General features: G+C 38.0%; 1 protein-coding gene across 4 annotated transcripts in view; it reads left to right on the top strand.

Annotated features, from left to right (window-relative positions):
* The window catches only part of NARS2 (asparaginyl-tRNA synthetase 2, mitochondrial), a 141,423-nt gene extending 125,439 nt beyond the window's left edge, over positions 1-15,984 (top strand). For 3 of the 4 annotated variants that reach the window (XM_082628864.1, XM_082628867.1, XM_082628865.1), the window contains 3 exons: positions 9,081-9,178; positions 11,686-11,712; positions 14,977-15,984. In XM_082628864.1, coding sequence (XP_082484990.1) covers positions 9,081-9,178; positions 11,686-11,712; positions 14,977-15,121 — 270 coding nt within the window. In that variant the 3' untranslated portion in view covers positions 15,122-15,984. Of the gene's footprint in view, positions 1-2,644; positions 2,876-9,080; positions 9,179-11,685; positions 11,713-14,976 lie in introns of those variants that run through there. The other variant, XM_082628866.1, reaches the window with a different exon arrangement.
* The last annotated feature ends 493 nt before the right edge of the window (positions 15,985-16,477 follow it).

The raw sequence follows: 16,477 nt of genomic DNA on the forward strand, positions 1-16,477 counted from the left end.
ATGTGACTTCTATTCAGACAACTAATCGTTCCCTCTTATCATACCACTGAAGCTCTGTAATAATTGTCATGTTATTAAGCCCAGCAGACTTTTTTTTTTAAGAAGTCTGTCTTTTACTTCACTTCTCAGCCTTATTCATCACTATTTATGACTTATTCTTAACACTTCCTCCTTCTTTGGCTTATGTGACAGCATTCTCCCAGTTTTCTTCCCTTCTCAGTGGGTTATTCTTTCTCAGTCTCCTATACAGGTTCATCCTCTTCTACTAATCCACTAGATGTTGGAATTCCTCAAGCCTCCATCCTAGGTCTTCTTTTCTCTCCCCAAATGATTTCATCTGTACCCACAGCTTACTGTATATTTTCACACACTCAGAAATTTATGTTTCAAATCCAGACTTTTCCTCTGAGCTCTGGACTCATCTTATTGCTATTTACATATTGTAAAACCATCTCACACTTAACATACATACCCAAAACCCATGATTTCACTTCTTTTCCCCTTCTTCCACCACATTTGATTTCCTTTGAATATTCTGTGCTCATCTAATTGTGCAAGCCAGATTCCTGAGTCATCTTTGAAATCTTTCTCTCTCTCACTTCCCATATTGAAACTATTACTAAGTTCTGTCATTTTTATACTTCTAAATAAATTTCGAATCCATCTACTTCTCTTTATTTCCACTTTTGCCTTTCTGCATTAGCATACCATCATTTCTTGCCCAGACTACTTCAGTAGCCTCCTACCTGGTCTTCCTGTATCCATTCTTTCTTCCTCTGAGTCCGTTCTCCCCATTTCAGCATGAGCTTTAGAAAATGTAAATCTGATCATGTTCTCTCCGTTCTAAAAACCGTTCAGTGACCTCCCATTACTCTTAGAATAAAAATCAAGATCCTTTATTTGGCCTACAAACCCCAGTGTAGTCTGGCTGCTTCCGTCTCGTGTCTTCAGATAGGCAGGACTTTCCCTCATCACAGGATCTTTGCACATAGTCTTCCCTCAATCTAGAACAGTCTTTTTCACCTAATTTTACTTACTCTTCGGATCTCTTCTCGGTAGTCATTTCCCCAGAGAAACCTTCCTTGATCCTCCAGACTGAGTCAGAGACCTGTTAGACAGTACAGTGGTACCATGTTGAATTTCAGACCCAGAACTACTAACTCTTAATCCATCATAATCCTTAACACAGTTGTAATTTTACATTTATTTGCATGACTGTTTAATTAGTGACTCTTTTCTCTATGCCAAAGGACTTGAGGACCTTTTTTTCACTTATCAGTGTATCCTAGTGCCTAGCATAATGCCTGGGACATAGCAGGCACCTGATATCTATTTGGTGATATGTAGGTGGGTGGATGAATGGGTGGATGAATCGAGCCCAACACAGTTTTAGACCCACAGTGGAGAAGTAGTGAGAAAGTGATGTGATTTACTAAGGAAGTTCCTGGGAAGCTAAAGAGCAGCTTTTACTCAAATTTTTTTGAGTGATGGCAACATGGCATATAGGAAGGTCCAGGGGCTTTAGAATCAGGCACTCTTGGTTTCAGGTCTCAGGTCTTTGTGTTATAAACTATGTGATCTTAGATAAACCACCTAATTTCTTTGAGTCTTACCTTCCCATCTGTAAAAATAAGATGATAATATTTTCCAGGATTGTGGGGATTGAATTAACCCATAGTTAATAATATATGAAAAGTACACAGCCTAGTGTTTGGGGTGGTAGGTAGTCAATAAGTGTGAAGTCCCCTTTCCTTCTAAATTTTGATAAAATCTTTATTGTGTTACAGCCCAGTAACGTTAAAATGTGTGTGTGTGTTGGGGTGGCGGATGCCACATGATAACATGCCATTACATAAGATTCCTTAAAAGGCAGTTCGCTCGTAGACTGCAGTCATAGGTGGTACCTTTAGAAGTACCAGGAAGCCTTCATTATGACGAGTCTCTATTTTTTTTTAATTTATTTTATTTATTTATTTATTTATTTTTGGCTGTGTTGGGCCTTCGTTGCTGCACGTGGGCTTCCTCTAGTTGTGGCGAGCAGGGGCCACTCTTTGCTGAAGTGTGCGGGCTTCTCATTGCGGTGGCTTCTCTTGTTGCAGAGCATGAGCTCTAGGCGCACAGGCTTCAGTCCTTGCGGCACACGGGCTCAGTAGTTGTGGCACGTGTGCTCAGTAGTTGTGGCTCATGGGCTCTAGAGCACAGGCTCAGTAGTTGTGGTGCATTGGCAGGAGGATTCTTAACCACTGCGCCACCAGGGAAGTCCCAAGTCTCTCTAATAATGTGGTCTCACAGCCTGAAACCTGAAGGCATTGTAATAAACTTTAGTGTACTTTTGTAATTTATGCAGTGCTATAGCTTATAGCTCCTCAGAGCTAAATTATTAAAATATAATTTACTTAAACTATATACAACATTGATTCATAAGCAACCTAGATTTCTTTTCAACCAACCTATATTAATATAAAGTGTCTGCTTCCATCCCTACTTTATTTTTTCCAGTGGTGAATGAACAGGCTTTGGGTCAGCTAACCAAATTCTGTGTTTCTTTTAGTAGGGGTGCAATAACAGGTTATGAGTAGGGTTGCAAGAGTTTCTGCAAAGGGTGCAATTCAATATAAAAAATTAAAACAGGTGTGTTTCACAGTTGCCTTCTTTAGGAAATCAAGAGAGAACTATAGGGGAATGTGTAACCTACGCTTGTAACATTTGGCCAGAGGTAATGAATAGTAATATGGTATATTTTTACAGCTATAGTTTCTTTTTCTTTCTTTCTTTCCCTCACCCCCTCCAAAAAATAATAATATTAATAATGGTATGCAGCATGTAATAGTGAAAAGTACACTGGACTAAGAAGTTACTAGTGCCGGGTTTGAAAGCCACCTCTCTTACTAGTTATTTTTATGGCCTTAGGCAAGTTTCTCCAATCTCTGAGCCTCAATTTCTCCCTCCATAAAATCAGAGAATTGGATTAACTGACCTACAGTGTACTAACCAGCTCTAAAATTCTCTGATCTCAGGTAGCCTAAGTCTTTGCTCATTTGGATATATAAGAATAACTTGTAAATTACCAAACATATTTGATCATTTGAAGGGGACAGATCATGGGCCTAAATAAAATGAATCTAAGCAAACATGCAAAATGCCATATGCCCCTGAATTTGGGTCCTGCATAAGTCCTCCAAAGGCAGGTGGCAAATATTCAGTTAGGGTATTGGCTTCACAGAGAAGCCATGTGTGATTAGGAAAAGTGACTGCCCAACCATCCCTGATAGGATGCCAAGATCACCGGGTAATGTTCTAATTTTTTAAATTTTATCAGTATTACTTAGTAAATCATAAAAATTAAAGCATTAGTGGGCACTCAATAAAGTACATATTGCGAAGTCAACTTGGAAGGAAGAGTACTCACCCAAGGGGTATCTAATGAATTTCCCTGAGCTTGGGGCTAATTAACCGACCTGCATCAAAATAACTTGAGCCTCAAACCAACAGAAATAGTGATGAAGGGAATTTCCAATTTTGCCCATATCTAGGACTAATGACTATCCTGGGAATTTATGTCGAAGTAGAAAGTATGCATTTCAGTCCATCTAAGATGCTCCCAGACTAGCCATTTTACTATCCAAAGGCCATTTTCATTCCTTGCTACATGTAGCCCATCTGCATCTTCACGCTGTCACATCTGGAAGGCTCTCTTTCCTAGCTGCACCTCATTGTTTTTAGGGGCCAGATACTATCTGTATAAGCAGTTAGAGCAAAAGCTCATAGAGGCTTAAACCACAAATTTATTTCCTGTGATTTATGGAACAGTCTTCTTCCTTTGATAATAGTACATAATATTGCTCCATTGTTGGTAGCACCTGTGAGAAACTGAATAGGGAGGTGTTCGGTTTCTGTTTTTCATCAACATTTAAAAATAGGTAGCAGAAGATGGGACATTAAACTTTTTTCCCCTCTCTTTGAATTTAGCATAGAAGAGGTTGTATATTAAATATTAAAGGCCTTGTTCCTATCTAGCCTGTTCATTTTTTAATTCAAGGGATGAGTTTTCTTTTCAGTACACTGATTGGAATCAAAGGGTAGGAGTCAAAAGGGAGTGTCATAAATAGAGACCAGGACTGTTCAGCTTAAATACCAACACACACTATTTCTAGACAGCATGCTGCTGTAGCTGTGTGACTTAAGCAAAATCAAAACTCATACACAGTGGAGGAAGATGTGCCAGACAGCATTCTGGCCTAGAAGATGTGCCCAAAGTGGAATAAGTTTTAAGACTAAAGAAGTTAGCAAAGGGTGTAGTAAAAATATTTGTAGCTTTAAAAAAAAAAAAAAATATATATATATATATATATATATATATATATATATTTGTAGCCTTCATTGAGAACTGTATAGGAGAGTGAGAGGACAGCAGAACTAAAGTCCTTCTATTTATTTCAAGTCTCCCAAAGATGCACAGGAACACAGTGGAGATTTTAGGTGAAATTTGGTCAGCTTTGAATTAGGAGGACATTTCCTTGTGCAGCCTGTGGATTCTCACTTCCTCATCAAGGGCAGGATTGCTCAGCCCCTGGCTCTTTAAGCTAGCTTTAGACTCCTGTAAACCACATACCTGCCAGCCCATCCTGGCAAACTAATCACCTGCTCATGATCTGGGCAACTTGCTTGTTTTCAACCTTTTGCACTCTAACTGCCTTACCACCCGTCACTTGGCAAACACACAACCAAGTTTTTCTCATTACTTCTTAAGAAATTTGTGTGAGTCGCTCCACATTTTGTACTTTGTTCAACCCTATGTCATGAGTTGTATTATATCTGTATGTGCCTTTTACCTCCCCTAGAGCCCTGGAGAAACAGGCAGTTCCTGTAGTAATTAGCCCAGTAGTTACCAGGTGGAGACGCAGATAGAAGAATCCTATCTGGAATCTCAGCTTTAACTGAGAAGTGTGGAAATTGAGGGGATTGTTACAGTGATCTTTAGGGAATGCAGTATTTTTTTTTTTTTTTTTTTTTTTTTGCGGTACTTGGGCCTCTCACTGTTGTGGCCTCTCCCGTTGCAGAGCACAGGCTCCAGACGCGCAGGCTCAGCGGCCATGGCTCACCGGCCCAGCCGCTGCGCAGCATGTGGGATCTTCCCGGACCGGGGCACGAACCCGTGTCCCCTGCATCGGCAGGCGGACCCCCAACCACTGCGCCACCAGGGAAGCCCCCTGCAGTATTTTTTTATATCATATCAGAAGAAAGTGCCGCTCTGTGTCTACTAATGTAAATGTCATTATTTATATTTGAGGAATACTTTACTATAGGTTCTCAGAAAGTGTGCAGAATCTCTAGGTAGATTGGAAGATCTCATTATAAAAGGAAAGCAGGACGTAAACAGATCTGATATTGTTGAAGGGAAACCTAAAGTAACAGAAAAGAGAAGAAGTTTATATGTAGGAAGAGAGGAGAAGAAGGCCTTTGTGGGCCTTTCTTCACCAAGAGATGAATCTGTCCTTCATAAAAAAGAAATAGTACCCTGTAGTCATGCAACATTGATGAGGCATTAAGAGGAATGCCTTACTTAAAAGGTACACAGCTCCTAGGAGGGGAAGCAACTTTACTCTCCATGTCAAGGAAACATACAGGAAATTCTCCTGCCTGAGAGTGTGAATTTTCAGACCATCCAGACAAAGAAAGGACATAGATGAGGATGTCTTCCTTCTGCATGTCACAAAATTAGTAGTGATATGGGACTTGATCTTCTAAACTTTTTATTCAACTAAAATAGACTCATTGGTAAGTTCTTTCCTACTGATAAGTTCCTTTCCCAGAGTACAGAGGAAGGAAATAGGGGAACTGCTATTCTGACCTGAATTCTAATTAACAATGAGAAATTGGTTGGGAAAGTGGAAGTGGAAGAGCCCAAGTAGGTGGGGGGAAAAGTTACCTGGTAAATTGTTTTATTACACATAAATGGTTGCCACTCCGCCCTCAGGAGGCGGGGGCAGGGGTATTTGCTTCCCTGCCCCATTGACATGAGCTTCGTGACTTGTATGTGGCTTACATTGGCCAAGAATTGGAAGCAAACATGACCTACGTACATTACTTCTGGACAAATGCTTTTACTACATTCTCATCGTGCTCTTTTTTCCCATCCGTCACAAGATCAGCAATACCTCAGAAAGAGGCTTTTTTATCGTTTCAAGCCAGGATGGACATGCAGCGTAAGTTTTAAAAAGCCAATTCATTGATGTAAAGCAGTGTTTCTCAATCAGGGGTTATTTTGTTCCTTCTTACCCCCACCCAGGAGACATTCAGCAGTGTTTGGAGACTTTTTTGGTTGTCATAACTAGGGGAGTATAATTGTTGGGAGATGGAGGGAAATCAAATATTAATACAAAGGAGGTTTGTAATCAAAGATAAATAGGAGTCTTATACTCCTCTAAAAATAGCATTAAAAGAACCTAAGGTCCAAAGTTGACATAATTTAGACCTGCAAAAAATGCTAAGATCCCAAAAGGGTTTTTGCTTGTTTTAGCTGTGTTAGCAGCAGGACCAAGCAAGAAATGGATCTCTTGTTTGATGCATCAAGGCTTGCCTCAGTTCCTCATCACTGGCCACCAGCCTCTGCTGGACACCTACTTCTTATTCTTCCGTAATAGCTGATTCCTCAGCATTTTGTTTTCTTTTGAGGCAGTGGACTTCTTTAGTTCTGTCTCTTAAAGCTTTGCATGTACTTGCAGTACCGGAATCAGTCTCTGTACACCTTTGTACCTTGGAGTTGCCCTTACTTCAAAAACTTTGAAATGATAGATTTTGAATATACCTGTCCTTTCTGACAGAGCTACACAAGGATGGAATGCTATATTTCAGGGGTATTGGTTCCCTTAAATATTTTTATTAAATATTTGTTAAGTTTATTAATATTAATATAGTACATTAAATATTAGTAAACAGTTAGTGTAATTATATTAAATATTTGCTTAAATATTTTCAAGCAAAGGCCAGAGAGCCACTTGATTGTCTGTTCTCTTCCAACCCTGATTGCCTGTAACTCTAAATTTAAAACTCTGGATTGACGTTAAGAACAAATTTTTCATCATGTGTCTCTTAGCTCCCTAGCATATTTTAGCCATGTCTAAAAGCAGTATACTAGTAGATAATGATACCTGTCCTTCTGTGGCCATAAAAACTCCCTTGATCTTCTCCTTTCTCTGAGAAAAGAAGGGGTAACTGCAGGGTCCTGACTGGAGTCCAGCTCTATTAATTGTGTATAGCCTGTGAGAATTTGCTCTTCACATTAGTAAAGCTCTCTTGTTTACCTAGCCAAAGCTGTGTTTCATTACCTACTATCCTGTCTGAGTCACCAAATCCACATTCTAAAATACTTGCCTGTTCATTTTAGGTCTTCCAGGTTCATAGAAGAATTACTAAAACGTAGTCAACCAGCAGTGGTAGTGTGAAAAAGGCATGTTTGTACACTTACTCCTCACAAGCTTATTGAGTGGTAGGAGATTCTGTAAAAGTAGAAACCATTAGTAAATTTCCATTTGCTCTCACTTTGATTCAGCTGATAGATGAAAATCGTGTCTCGTGTTTTCTCTTTAATGATAGTACTGAGGATTATGTAGCATTTGGCACACATTCTTAAATTATTACATTCTTTATTAATCTTAATTATTTATAAACTATGTATCAGTCAAAAATTCTGAAATCAGAAAACAGGAGAATGGCTTAATAGTAAAGTAAGGCAGAATTTAAGAAAAGAGTTTATAATATAATGTGACATTTAAAGTAAGTGTTTTATGTGTTATTAAATGTATTTTATGGGTTCCTAATTTTTCATTTGTAAAATAAATCTTTCTGAGTTTTGTGCCTTCAGATTCTTGGCCCTAAAAATGTCTGCCTGGTCCCCCTTTATTCCCCCCACCCCAAAAAAAGAATTGCTAAGTCACAAAATAATATAGACAACAAATAAACATTCTCAAAAAGTAAATATTACTAGTAAGTGAAGAAATACAAATTAAAACATCAAGCTACCATTTTCCCCTATTAAAAAATTTTTGTTGTTTTATTACGGAAGTGTAACACACCTCTATTGCAGAAAATAAGAAAATACAAATAACATCCTGTGAATTGATCTTTTTTTTTTTTTTTTTTGCATCTCTGATTATTTTGTTAGAACTCGTTCCTAGAACTCCTATTGCTGAGTCGAAGCATATTGCATTTTTAAGGCTTTGATTATCTTTTGCCAAGTTGCTCACTAGAAAGGTTGTATCAGATGTACGAGAGTGTTGGTCTATGCATTCTCTAATCCATATTGTTTATGTCGTTTATCTTCACCATTTTGATAACTCCAAAGTGGTATCTCTTTGTTTTAATTTGATTAATGATCAGAACATATTTTACATGTCCTAACATACTTCGAATTAAAGAAAAACTTCAGTGCCACATTATTTATAAGAGAAAAGACACACACACTCTCACACACACACACCCCTAAGTATTCAACAAAAGGAAAGCAGTTAAATAAACTATTAAATAAACTATGATACTTCTAAACAATAAACTGTGAAGCCATTAAAACATTAAGTATGTGAAGTATTTTTACTGACATAGGAAAAATATTTATTGTATAATATTAGCTAAGACAATTAGAATGGTAAATTTTATATATAATTTGATCTCTGCTATACTCTTTAAGCATATAAGAAGAAAAACCTGAAAGAAAATATGCCAACATGTAATTGCTTCTGCATGCTAATAGGTGTTTTTTAATATTTTTCATAATTTTTAATACTTCCCACATTTTTATAATTAACATTTGTATCACATTTGTGCAGAAAATACATTTTTGTTAAGTATACTGCATAAATGGTGTCAGAGGGGAAACTGTCCACCTGCATTTTGTATTCTAAAGATAATATTAAACATTTGGTATTAAAACAGGGAACATCAACAGGTAACATAAATAAGATTCTGGTAAGCAGTTAAATAGCCAGTTGACAAAATGTTAAACGTTCCACTTGCTTCAGAATCTGACAGTTGTTGGAATGCTCTGAAAATGGAATGTTGTTTATGCGTTTTTTCCTTTTTAGGTTGCTGCTGTTGATCTTCTGGTTCCTGGAGTTGGAGAACTCTTTGGGGGAAGCCTCAGAGAAGAACGATACCATTTCTTAGAGCAGCAATTAGCCAGGTATTGGTGAGACCTAGAAGAAACAGAATTCAGAAATTGGGGATGGGGCACTCAAAGGCAGTCATGGCAAACTAACAGAGAATACCACATGGGCCGTAGCTCCTGACAGACCTGGATCTCAGATTCTGTGTGACCTTGAGCAAGCTGTTACTTAACCTCTCTGAGCTTCTCTTTCTGAAAGACTAGAACTATTATATGAAACACAATGATTTTTTGCCACTATATGTATGTATCTCTCCCTATGGAAATAGCTTTTTTTAAAGTTAATGATAGGGCTTCCCTGGTGGCGCAGTGGTTGAGAGTCCACCTGCCGATGTAGGGAACACAGGTTCGTGCCCCAGTCCGGGAAGAGCCCACATGCCGCGGAGCGGCTGGGCCCATGAGCCATGGACGCTGAGCCTGTGCATCCGGAGCCTGTGCTCTGCAACAGGAGAGGCCACAACAGTGAGAGGCCCGCGTACCGCAAAAAAAAAAAAAAAAAAGTTAATGATAGAGGGGTTTCCCTGGTGGTGCAGTGGTTAAGAATCTGCCTGCCAATGCAGGGGACACAGGTTTGAGCCCTGGTCCGGGAAGATCCCACATGCCACAGAGCATCTAAGCCCATGTGACACAACTACTGAGCCTGTGCTCTAGAGCCTGTGTGCCACAACTACTGAAGCCCATGCACCTAGAGTCCATGCTCCTCAACAAGAGAAGCCACCGCAAAGAGAAGCCCACGCACCACAACAAAGAGTAGCCCTTGCTCGCTGCAACTAGAGAAAGCCCATGTGCAGCAACGAAGATCCAACAATGCCAAAAATAAATTAATTAATTAATTAAAATTTTTTTAAAAAGTTAATGATAGAAAAGGAAAACCCCCTTAAAGTTTGTTCTTCACTTTGTGTGTGTGTTTAACTCTAAATTATGACTGGCAGACTCCTACAGGGCATAAGGACAGGCTCTGAAGCAAGGAAAGGATAAAGATGGAGGGAGAAAGAAACTAAAAATATCCACTAAGCTAGCATTTAGAATAAGCAGTTTTCCCTTCCTCAGGTTTTCTACTATGTAAGCATCTTGATTTAGGTATTTGAATAACTTTATTTTAACTCACTGTTTGAGACCTGGGAAATGTATCCATAAACACCAGAAAATGTTTTGGAGATGAGGAGGAGGGAATCATGTTTCTAATCGAACTACCACTCCTGTATATGCATGGTCTGCCAACAAACCACAATGACTTCCTAAACTAACCAAGGTTATAAACCTCTGTTTTCCATGGTTTCCACTTTTACTGTGCCAGACTGTTTTAAAAAATGACTTTCCCATGTTGAAGGCTTAATCTTTCTCTCCAGATAATACTAAGTTTCACAGTAACCTGGAAAAGTCATGATTGTTTGACATGTTTATTAAATTAGCCATTTGTTAAGGCCTTCTTTTCCTAATGGAGAAATGCTTAAAAAGTTGTTGATTTTCCCAGATCCGAACCTATGAGTCTGTTGAGTAACTTGGTTTTGTAATCCCAATCATTTGAACTGCTCTATTTGGTTAGCGTCCAGAAGAAAGGGGATAAATATGTTCTGGGAGGACTCTTTTATCACATAGACTACTAACTCCTTAGTATTACTATAGTGTTAAGAAGTCCTGGAAAAATCGTGGAATTGAAGTGATGGTAAAACTCCTTAGATGGAAAGAATTTGAAGATTTTCTGGGTTTTTTTAAAGCACAATAAAAATCACACATGGCAAGGAACTTCATCTGTTGAAAGATTAATTGGTCTGTTTTCTTTGCTTGCTTCCTTCCTTCAGGAAACCTTTCCTCATAACATTAAATGTTTACCTAATATCTGATAATATCCAAATTTGTCTTTCCTAATGAAGTGGATATATGTGTTTACCTATCTCAGAGATCTGTCTGTGACTTCTGTTCATGTTTTTCATATTTTTGTATATTTGAATTTTTCATAACCTTGATCACTTTGAGGTACACAGTGGTCCCAAACACTTTTAAGGGCTGAAATTAAATTTTATGAGTACTAAAAGCTTTCAGTTTTTTTAACATTTCTCAAATTGGCAAAAACCAATTTGCAGCCATATTATGAAGGCAGCCTCAGAATCTATTATTGTTTTAATATTGTGGAAAGAAAATTGTGTCTCTACCTCACTTGTCTGTGTGTGCCTTTCAACAACCCTATATAGTAGTAATAGTACTTTTCTTATGTCACAGGATGATAAATTTATCTCAAATGAAGCCCTTCTTTTGGGCTCTGGACCATACTTTCCTTCTATAGCATTTATTATTTGATAATACCTTGGACTATTGGTTTTCCTACTATTGGTTATCTTACCTTTCTTACCACCGAATAAAGGCTCAGCTTCTTAACTGTATTGCGTGTTATTTAAGAGCACAGGTTTTGGTATGTACTTCTTTATAAAGAGCACTGTGCACGCAACCCAGAATAAATGTTTGGTGGTTAGTATATTTATCTTATTGCCATTCTCTGAAATAATTTTGTTGTTTTCCTTTTACAGGTCAGGACTAACAGAAGCCTACCAATGGTGAGAATGTGACCCCTGATGACTCTTATTCTAGTTGTGGGTCTGAGTGTTAAATAGTTTTCACTTGTATTTCCAGGGTGCTATCAAAGAGTGTTAAAACAATGAACAGGTTCTCAGATTATTTACTCCCTTTGAGTCTTTGAAAAGTAGTAATAGTAATGTCTGCCATTTATTTATTACCTATTGTGTGCCAGATAACTGTGTTAAAATTTTGATGTATATTGTCTCGTGTAATCATCACAACCACCTGTTAGTTAGGTACTATTCTTATTCTCTTTTTATTATCCCTCCATGCCTGAGGCCTAGAGATGTTAACTGACTGAAGCAGGAGCACACAGTTAGAAGCATAGAGCTGGGACTTTGTTCCTAACCATTATGCTTCATTTTCTCTATGTGTGAAATTAGGAGCTTGAGCTAAGTGGTCCCTGAGGTCTCCACCAACTGTAGAGATCTAAGCTGCTTAGGGAAGATCATTGTCTGCATTCCTAAGTTGTTCTGGTGTTCTTTCTGCAGACCCTTTCTTCAAGTACTTTTCAGTATACACAAATTATTTATTTATTTTTATTTGTGTAATAAGACTCTTTCAGGATCTTAGTATAATAATATCAACAATATTATTAATTCTTTTGCTGTCCTCAGGAGAAGGAAAGGTTAAATTACACACTTGCCTTTTCGTAATGAAGGAGCTAGATTTCAGAGATGCAAAAAAGCCTAAAATTGGGTTCAAGTAATGGCCCTAGATTGCTTCACTATTTATCAGTAATGAATTTTGGCATATTTAATCTCTCTTGAGTCTTGGTTTTCTTGGCCGTAAAATGGAATGATAATATCTACTTCACAGGGTTATTGTTAGGATGAAAGGAAACAATACAGGTTAAGTATCTACACAGAGTAGAAACTTAATTTCGTTTCCGTCCCCCTTTGCTTCTTTTGTTCTGAGTCTTGCTATTAGGTAGATGAGCCTGATTGTCAAGCTTATGCATTTTACCTCCGTTTCTTTCTGTCTACAAGGTAATATTCATAGTGTATAAAAACTAGTTACATATAAATCTTAATTATTGGTTTAGACCTTTTCCGGTCTTTATTAATCATTTCAATACTACTCTTTCCCAACTAAAGTTTTCAAACTCCTAACATCTCCAAGTATAAATATTTATGATTTTGTTCATAAAAGAGACAGCAGGCTCAACATGGAGTCACTTGTGCTCAGCTCACATCACCAAACTGAGACTTAATACCTAACTTAATTAGAGTTGTGACATCTCCCAGGAGTGGAATCTTGAACCAGGGAACCTAAAATTACCTGGTCAACACTGGTGAGGTAATCTGCCTGATAGACCCCTGCCATCTCCTAAAGGAAGGCGACCTTGCCTGAAACCACCCACTCTTTGCTAGTACCCACTTCTGCCTATAATCATTCTGTAGAGCTCTTGGGAGCTCTTTTCTATTGCTAGATGGGATACTGCCTGATTCATGAATCACTGAATAAAGCCAATTAAGATCTTAAAAATTGACTCACTTGAATTTTATTTTTTTAACAGTTGGAATCTGCTTCCTTTTATATGATAATCATAGCATTTAAGGTAGAGAGGACCTTAAAAATCTCCAAGTCTGTGATCTCTGCTAGTGTTCTACCACACTGTGAATAGCCACCCCAGGTGTCTAAGAATTTTCTCACTTCCTGTTTCTACATGCCACATGCAAATAATCTGTAACTAGTTCCATAATTTTTGTACCATCTCTTCTATAATCTGGCTACCCTAGAATCAATATAACAACGATCAAACAAATAAAGATTCTTTTGAAAACTTGTTTTTAGAAGTAGATTTTTCCATCTGTCAAAGCAAAGGCAAGAAAAATGCTAAAGACAGAATCCCTCTTCTGAATTCAGTTTCCAGGCATTTATGCCAGTGTTTTGACATCGATGTATGAGAAATTTAAAGCCAGCTAAAACTAGATACTGGACTTCTAGCAGCCGGCTCAGATCCTGCAGGTGTTTGTGGCAGGTGGTTTGACATGCCCTTCATCTCATTTTCTCACTAAATCAAAGTGTATTCTGCCCCCATGCCTTATGAACTTAAAGTTAATTCAGCTACCAAACATTTCAATTACTCAAGACTGTGTTCCTTCCATTATTCCTGATAGTTCTTAAATACTAACTCCTGTCTTATTGATCTCTCACTTGGTTGTAACTCACCTAGTTGCAATTTGTGTTTTATTTTAGAAAGAGAAGTACTTAATCTTAATTGCCTGGAATACCAATACATGTAGTCATTGTTATTAATAGTGGGGAAAAAGGTTATAGTCTTTATCCTTGAGGAGCCATATGACTACCAGCTGTGGTGCTTAAGTTTTATGCTGTATTTTTGTATATTTTACAAATCATTCAAGAAACTATAAACTTATTTTCATCAATATTGTATAATTCAAGAATTCCCGCCATTAAATGACAATAAAAATAGTTATAGAGTCTTCCTCCTTCTCTTCCTTTCCTAAAATAACTTCATCCCAGGCTGGTGTATTGGAATCCGAGTTTGAATCATGAACATACCATTTTCTAACATGTAGTCTTATGTGGGATTAGAGTGTGCATGGATGGGCTTTAGAGGCTGTGTAGCCTTTCAGAAAAATGACTCTGGACATCTTCTACTAGGCTTAAAGCAGAGAAGTCAAAGTTTTTCCTCACTCCAGTGCTCCAGAGTATATTTTTATGCCTTCAAACAATAAATCATCATATAGTAAGCATCTATTTCCAGACAGTCACTAGAGATAAAGGTTGGCTAAGATGCAGTTCCTGCCCTTGATGTAGCTTACAGTCTAGTCTAGTAGAGGGTCTCTTTTTGTAATACATCAGGCAAAACTCTTCACCCTTCTCTGTGTATTGAACAATATGATTTTGGTAAGGAAAAAAAAGAACATTATCATAGATATACCAAGACATAGAAGAGGGATATATTTAAAGAAAAATAAGTTAAGAGAAATTTTCCTGTAGCCTCATGAGACAAGTTTTCTGTATATAAGCACCTAACAAACTTTAAGGATCAAGTGACCAAAGCCCATGAATGCATGACAGGATATGCTGCTGTTTGTCTGGGTAATCTTGGACAGAGATCACTTTAACTTCTCTGTAAAAAGACTGGTCTACCACAGTGATGTGATGATAACAAATGATTGCAAAAAACTTTCGAAACATAAAATTCTGTCATAACATCTGATCTTAAATGAAGCATTTGTAGGTAATGATTCTCTGTTTTTCAAAATTAGGTATCTGGACCTCCGTCGATTTGGATCTGTGCCACATGGAGGTTTTGGGATGGGATTTGAACGCTATCTGCAGTGCATCTTGGGAATTGACAATATCAAAGATGTTATCCCTTTTCCAAGATTTACTCATTCGTGTCTTTTGTAGCTGAAGACTGCTTAAGGAAACCCACCCTGTGCCAGAGGTACTGCACATGAATATACAAACAGGGGAATGCATGTTTGAACTGTACAAATGCAGAAGTTTTCAATATGTAATTGTCATGCCAGGAGATACATGAAAGATACATGTGATCATGACTGTCATTGAAAGTTGAAGGCATTTCATGGAAAGATGAACTCCATCAAGAAGAGTTACTGGGCGTCCCTGGTGGCGCAGTGGTTGAGAGTCCACCTGCTGATGCAGGGGACACGGGTTTGTGCCCCGGTCCGGGAAGATCCCACATGCCACAGAGCGGCTGGGCCCGTGAGCCATGGCCGCTGAGCCTGCGCGTCCGGAGCCTGTGCTCCGCAGCGGGAGAGGCCACAACAGTGAGAGGCCCGCGTACCGCAAAAAAAAAAGAAAAAAAAAAAAAGAAGTACTTACAGCAGATAGAATCTCAAAGCTATTGTGTCAATTAAGAAAAAAATGAAGAAATTGAACTAGATGATCTCAAAGGTACTTTCAAACTCTAGGACAGGTTGAAATTGTGTATTTTACTTTTTCAAGATTTTTTTTTTGATGTGGACCATTTTTTAAAGTCTTTATTGAATTTGTTACAATATTGCTTCTGTTCTATGCTTTGGCCCTTTGACCGCAAGCCATGTGGGATCCCAGCTCCCCGATCAGGGATCGAACCCTCACCCTGCGCACTGGAAGGCAAAGTCTCAACCACTGGACCGCCAGGAAGTCCCGAAATTGTGTATTTTACTTTGTCTTTAATCAGTAGACCACTGCCCTCTGTGACCTTTGAGAAGCAACTACTAGCTAAAAATAAAATGTTGTTGGATCTTTTCTCCCTTCCCATTTAACCTGTGATAAATTCCCATCTTATTCTCATTGCTTTACTAAACATTACAGAAGAAAATATTCCTTTTTCAGGTCTTGAATTAAGAAAATTGCTATTGTGAATTGAAATCTTTTTTCATCAGACTACATGAAAAATCACATTTAATAACTGTTGATCCTTAATTATAAAAACTAACAAAGTGTATTATTTAAACTAATCACGGTTGTGTTGCAGTTAGTTCATGTTAGATATTTATAACGTCTCTGATAATCAATAAAATAGATTTTTGATACCTATGAAAGAAAAAAACAGTTTTTAAAATTCCATTTGGCCGTTTCCCAGTGAAATTTGGAAGAAAGGTATTTTCCATCCAAGATGAGGATATATAGCTAAACCTAAAGGGAGGATAATTCTGGAGTCAAAAAGTAACGGGGCATATTAGAGTGAGAAGATCACTGATTTGGGACTTCACGACCTGATGGTTCTAGCAGTCACAAGTATGAGGTTGGATAAGC

This window comes from Mesoplodon mirus (genome assembly GCF_964341445.2).
Source record: "Mesoplodon mirus genome assembly, chromosome: 7".
Lineage (NCBI taxonomy): Eukaryota > Metazoa > Chordata > Mammalia > Artiodactyla > Ziphiidae > Mesoplodon > Mesoplodon mirus.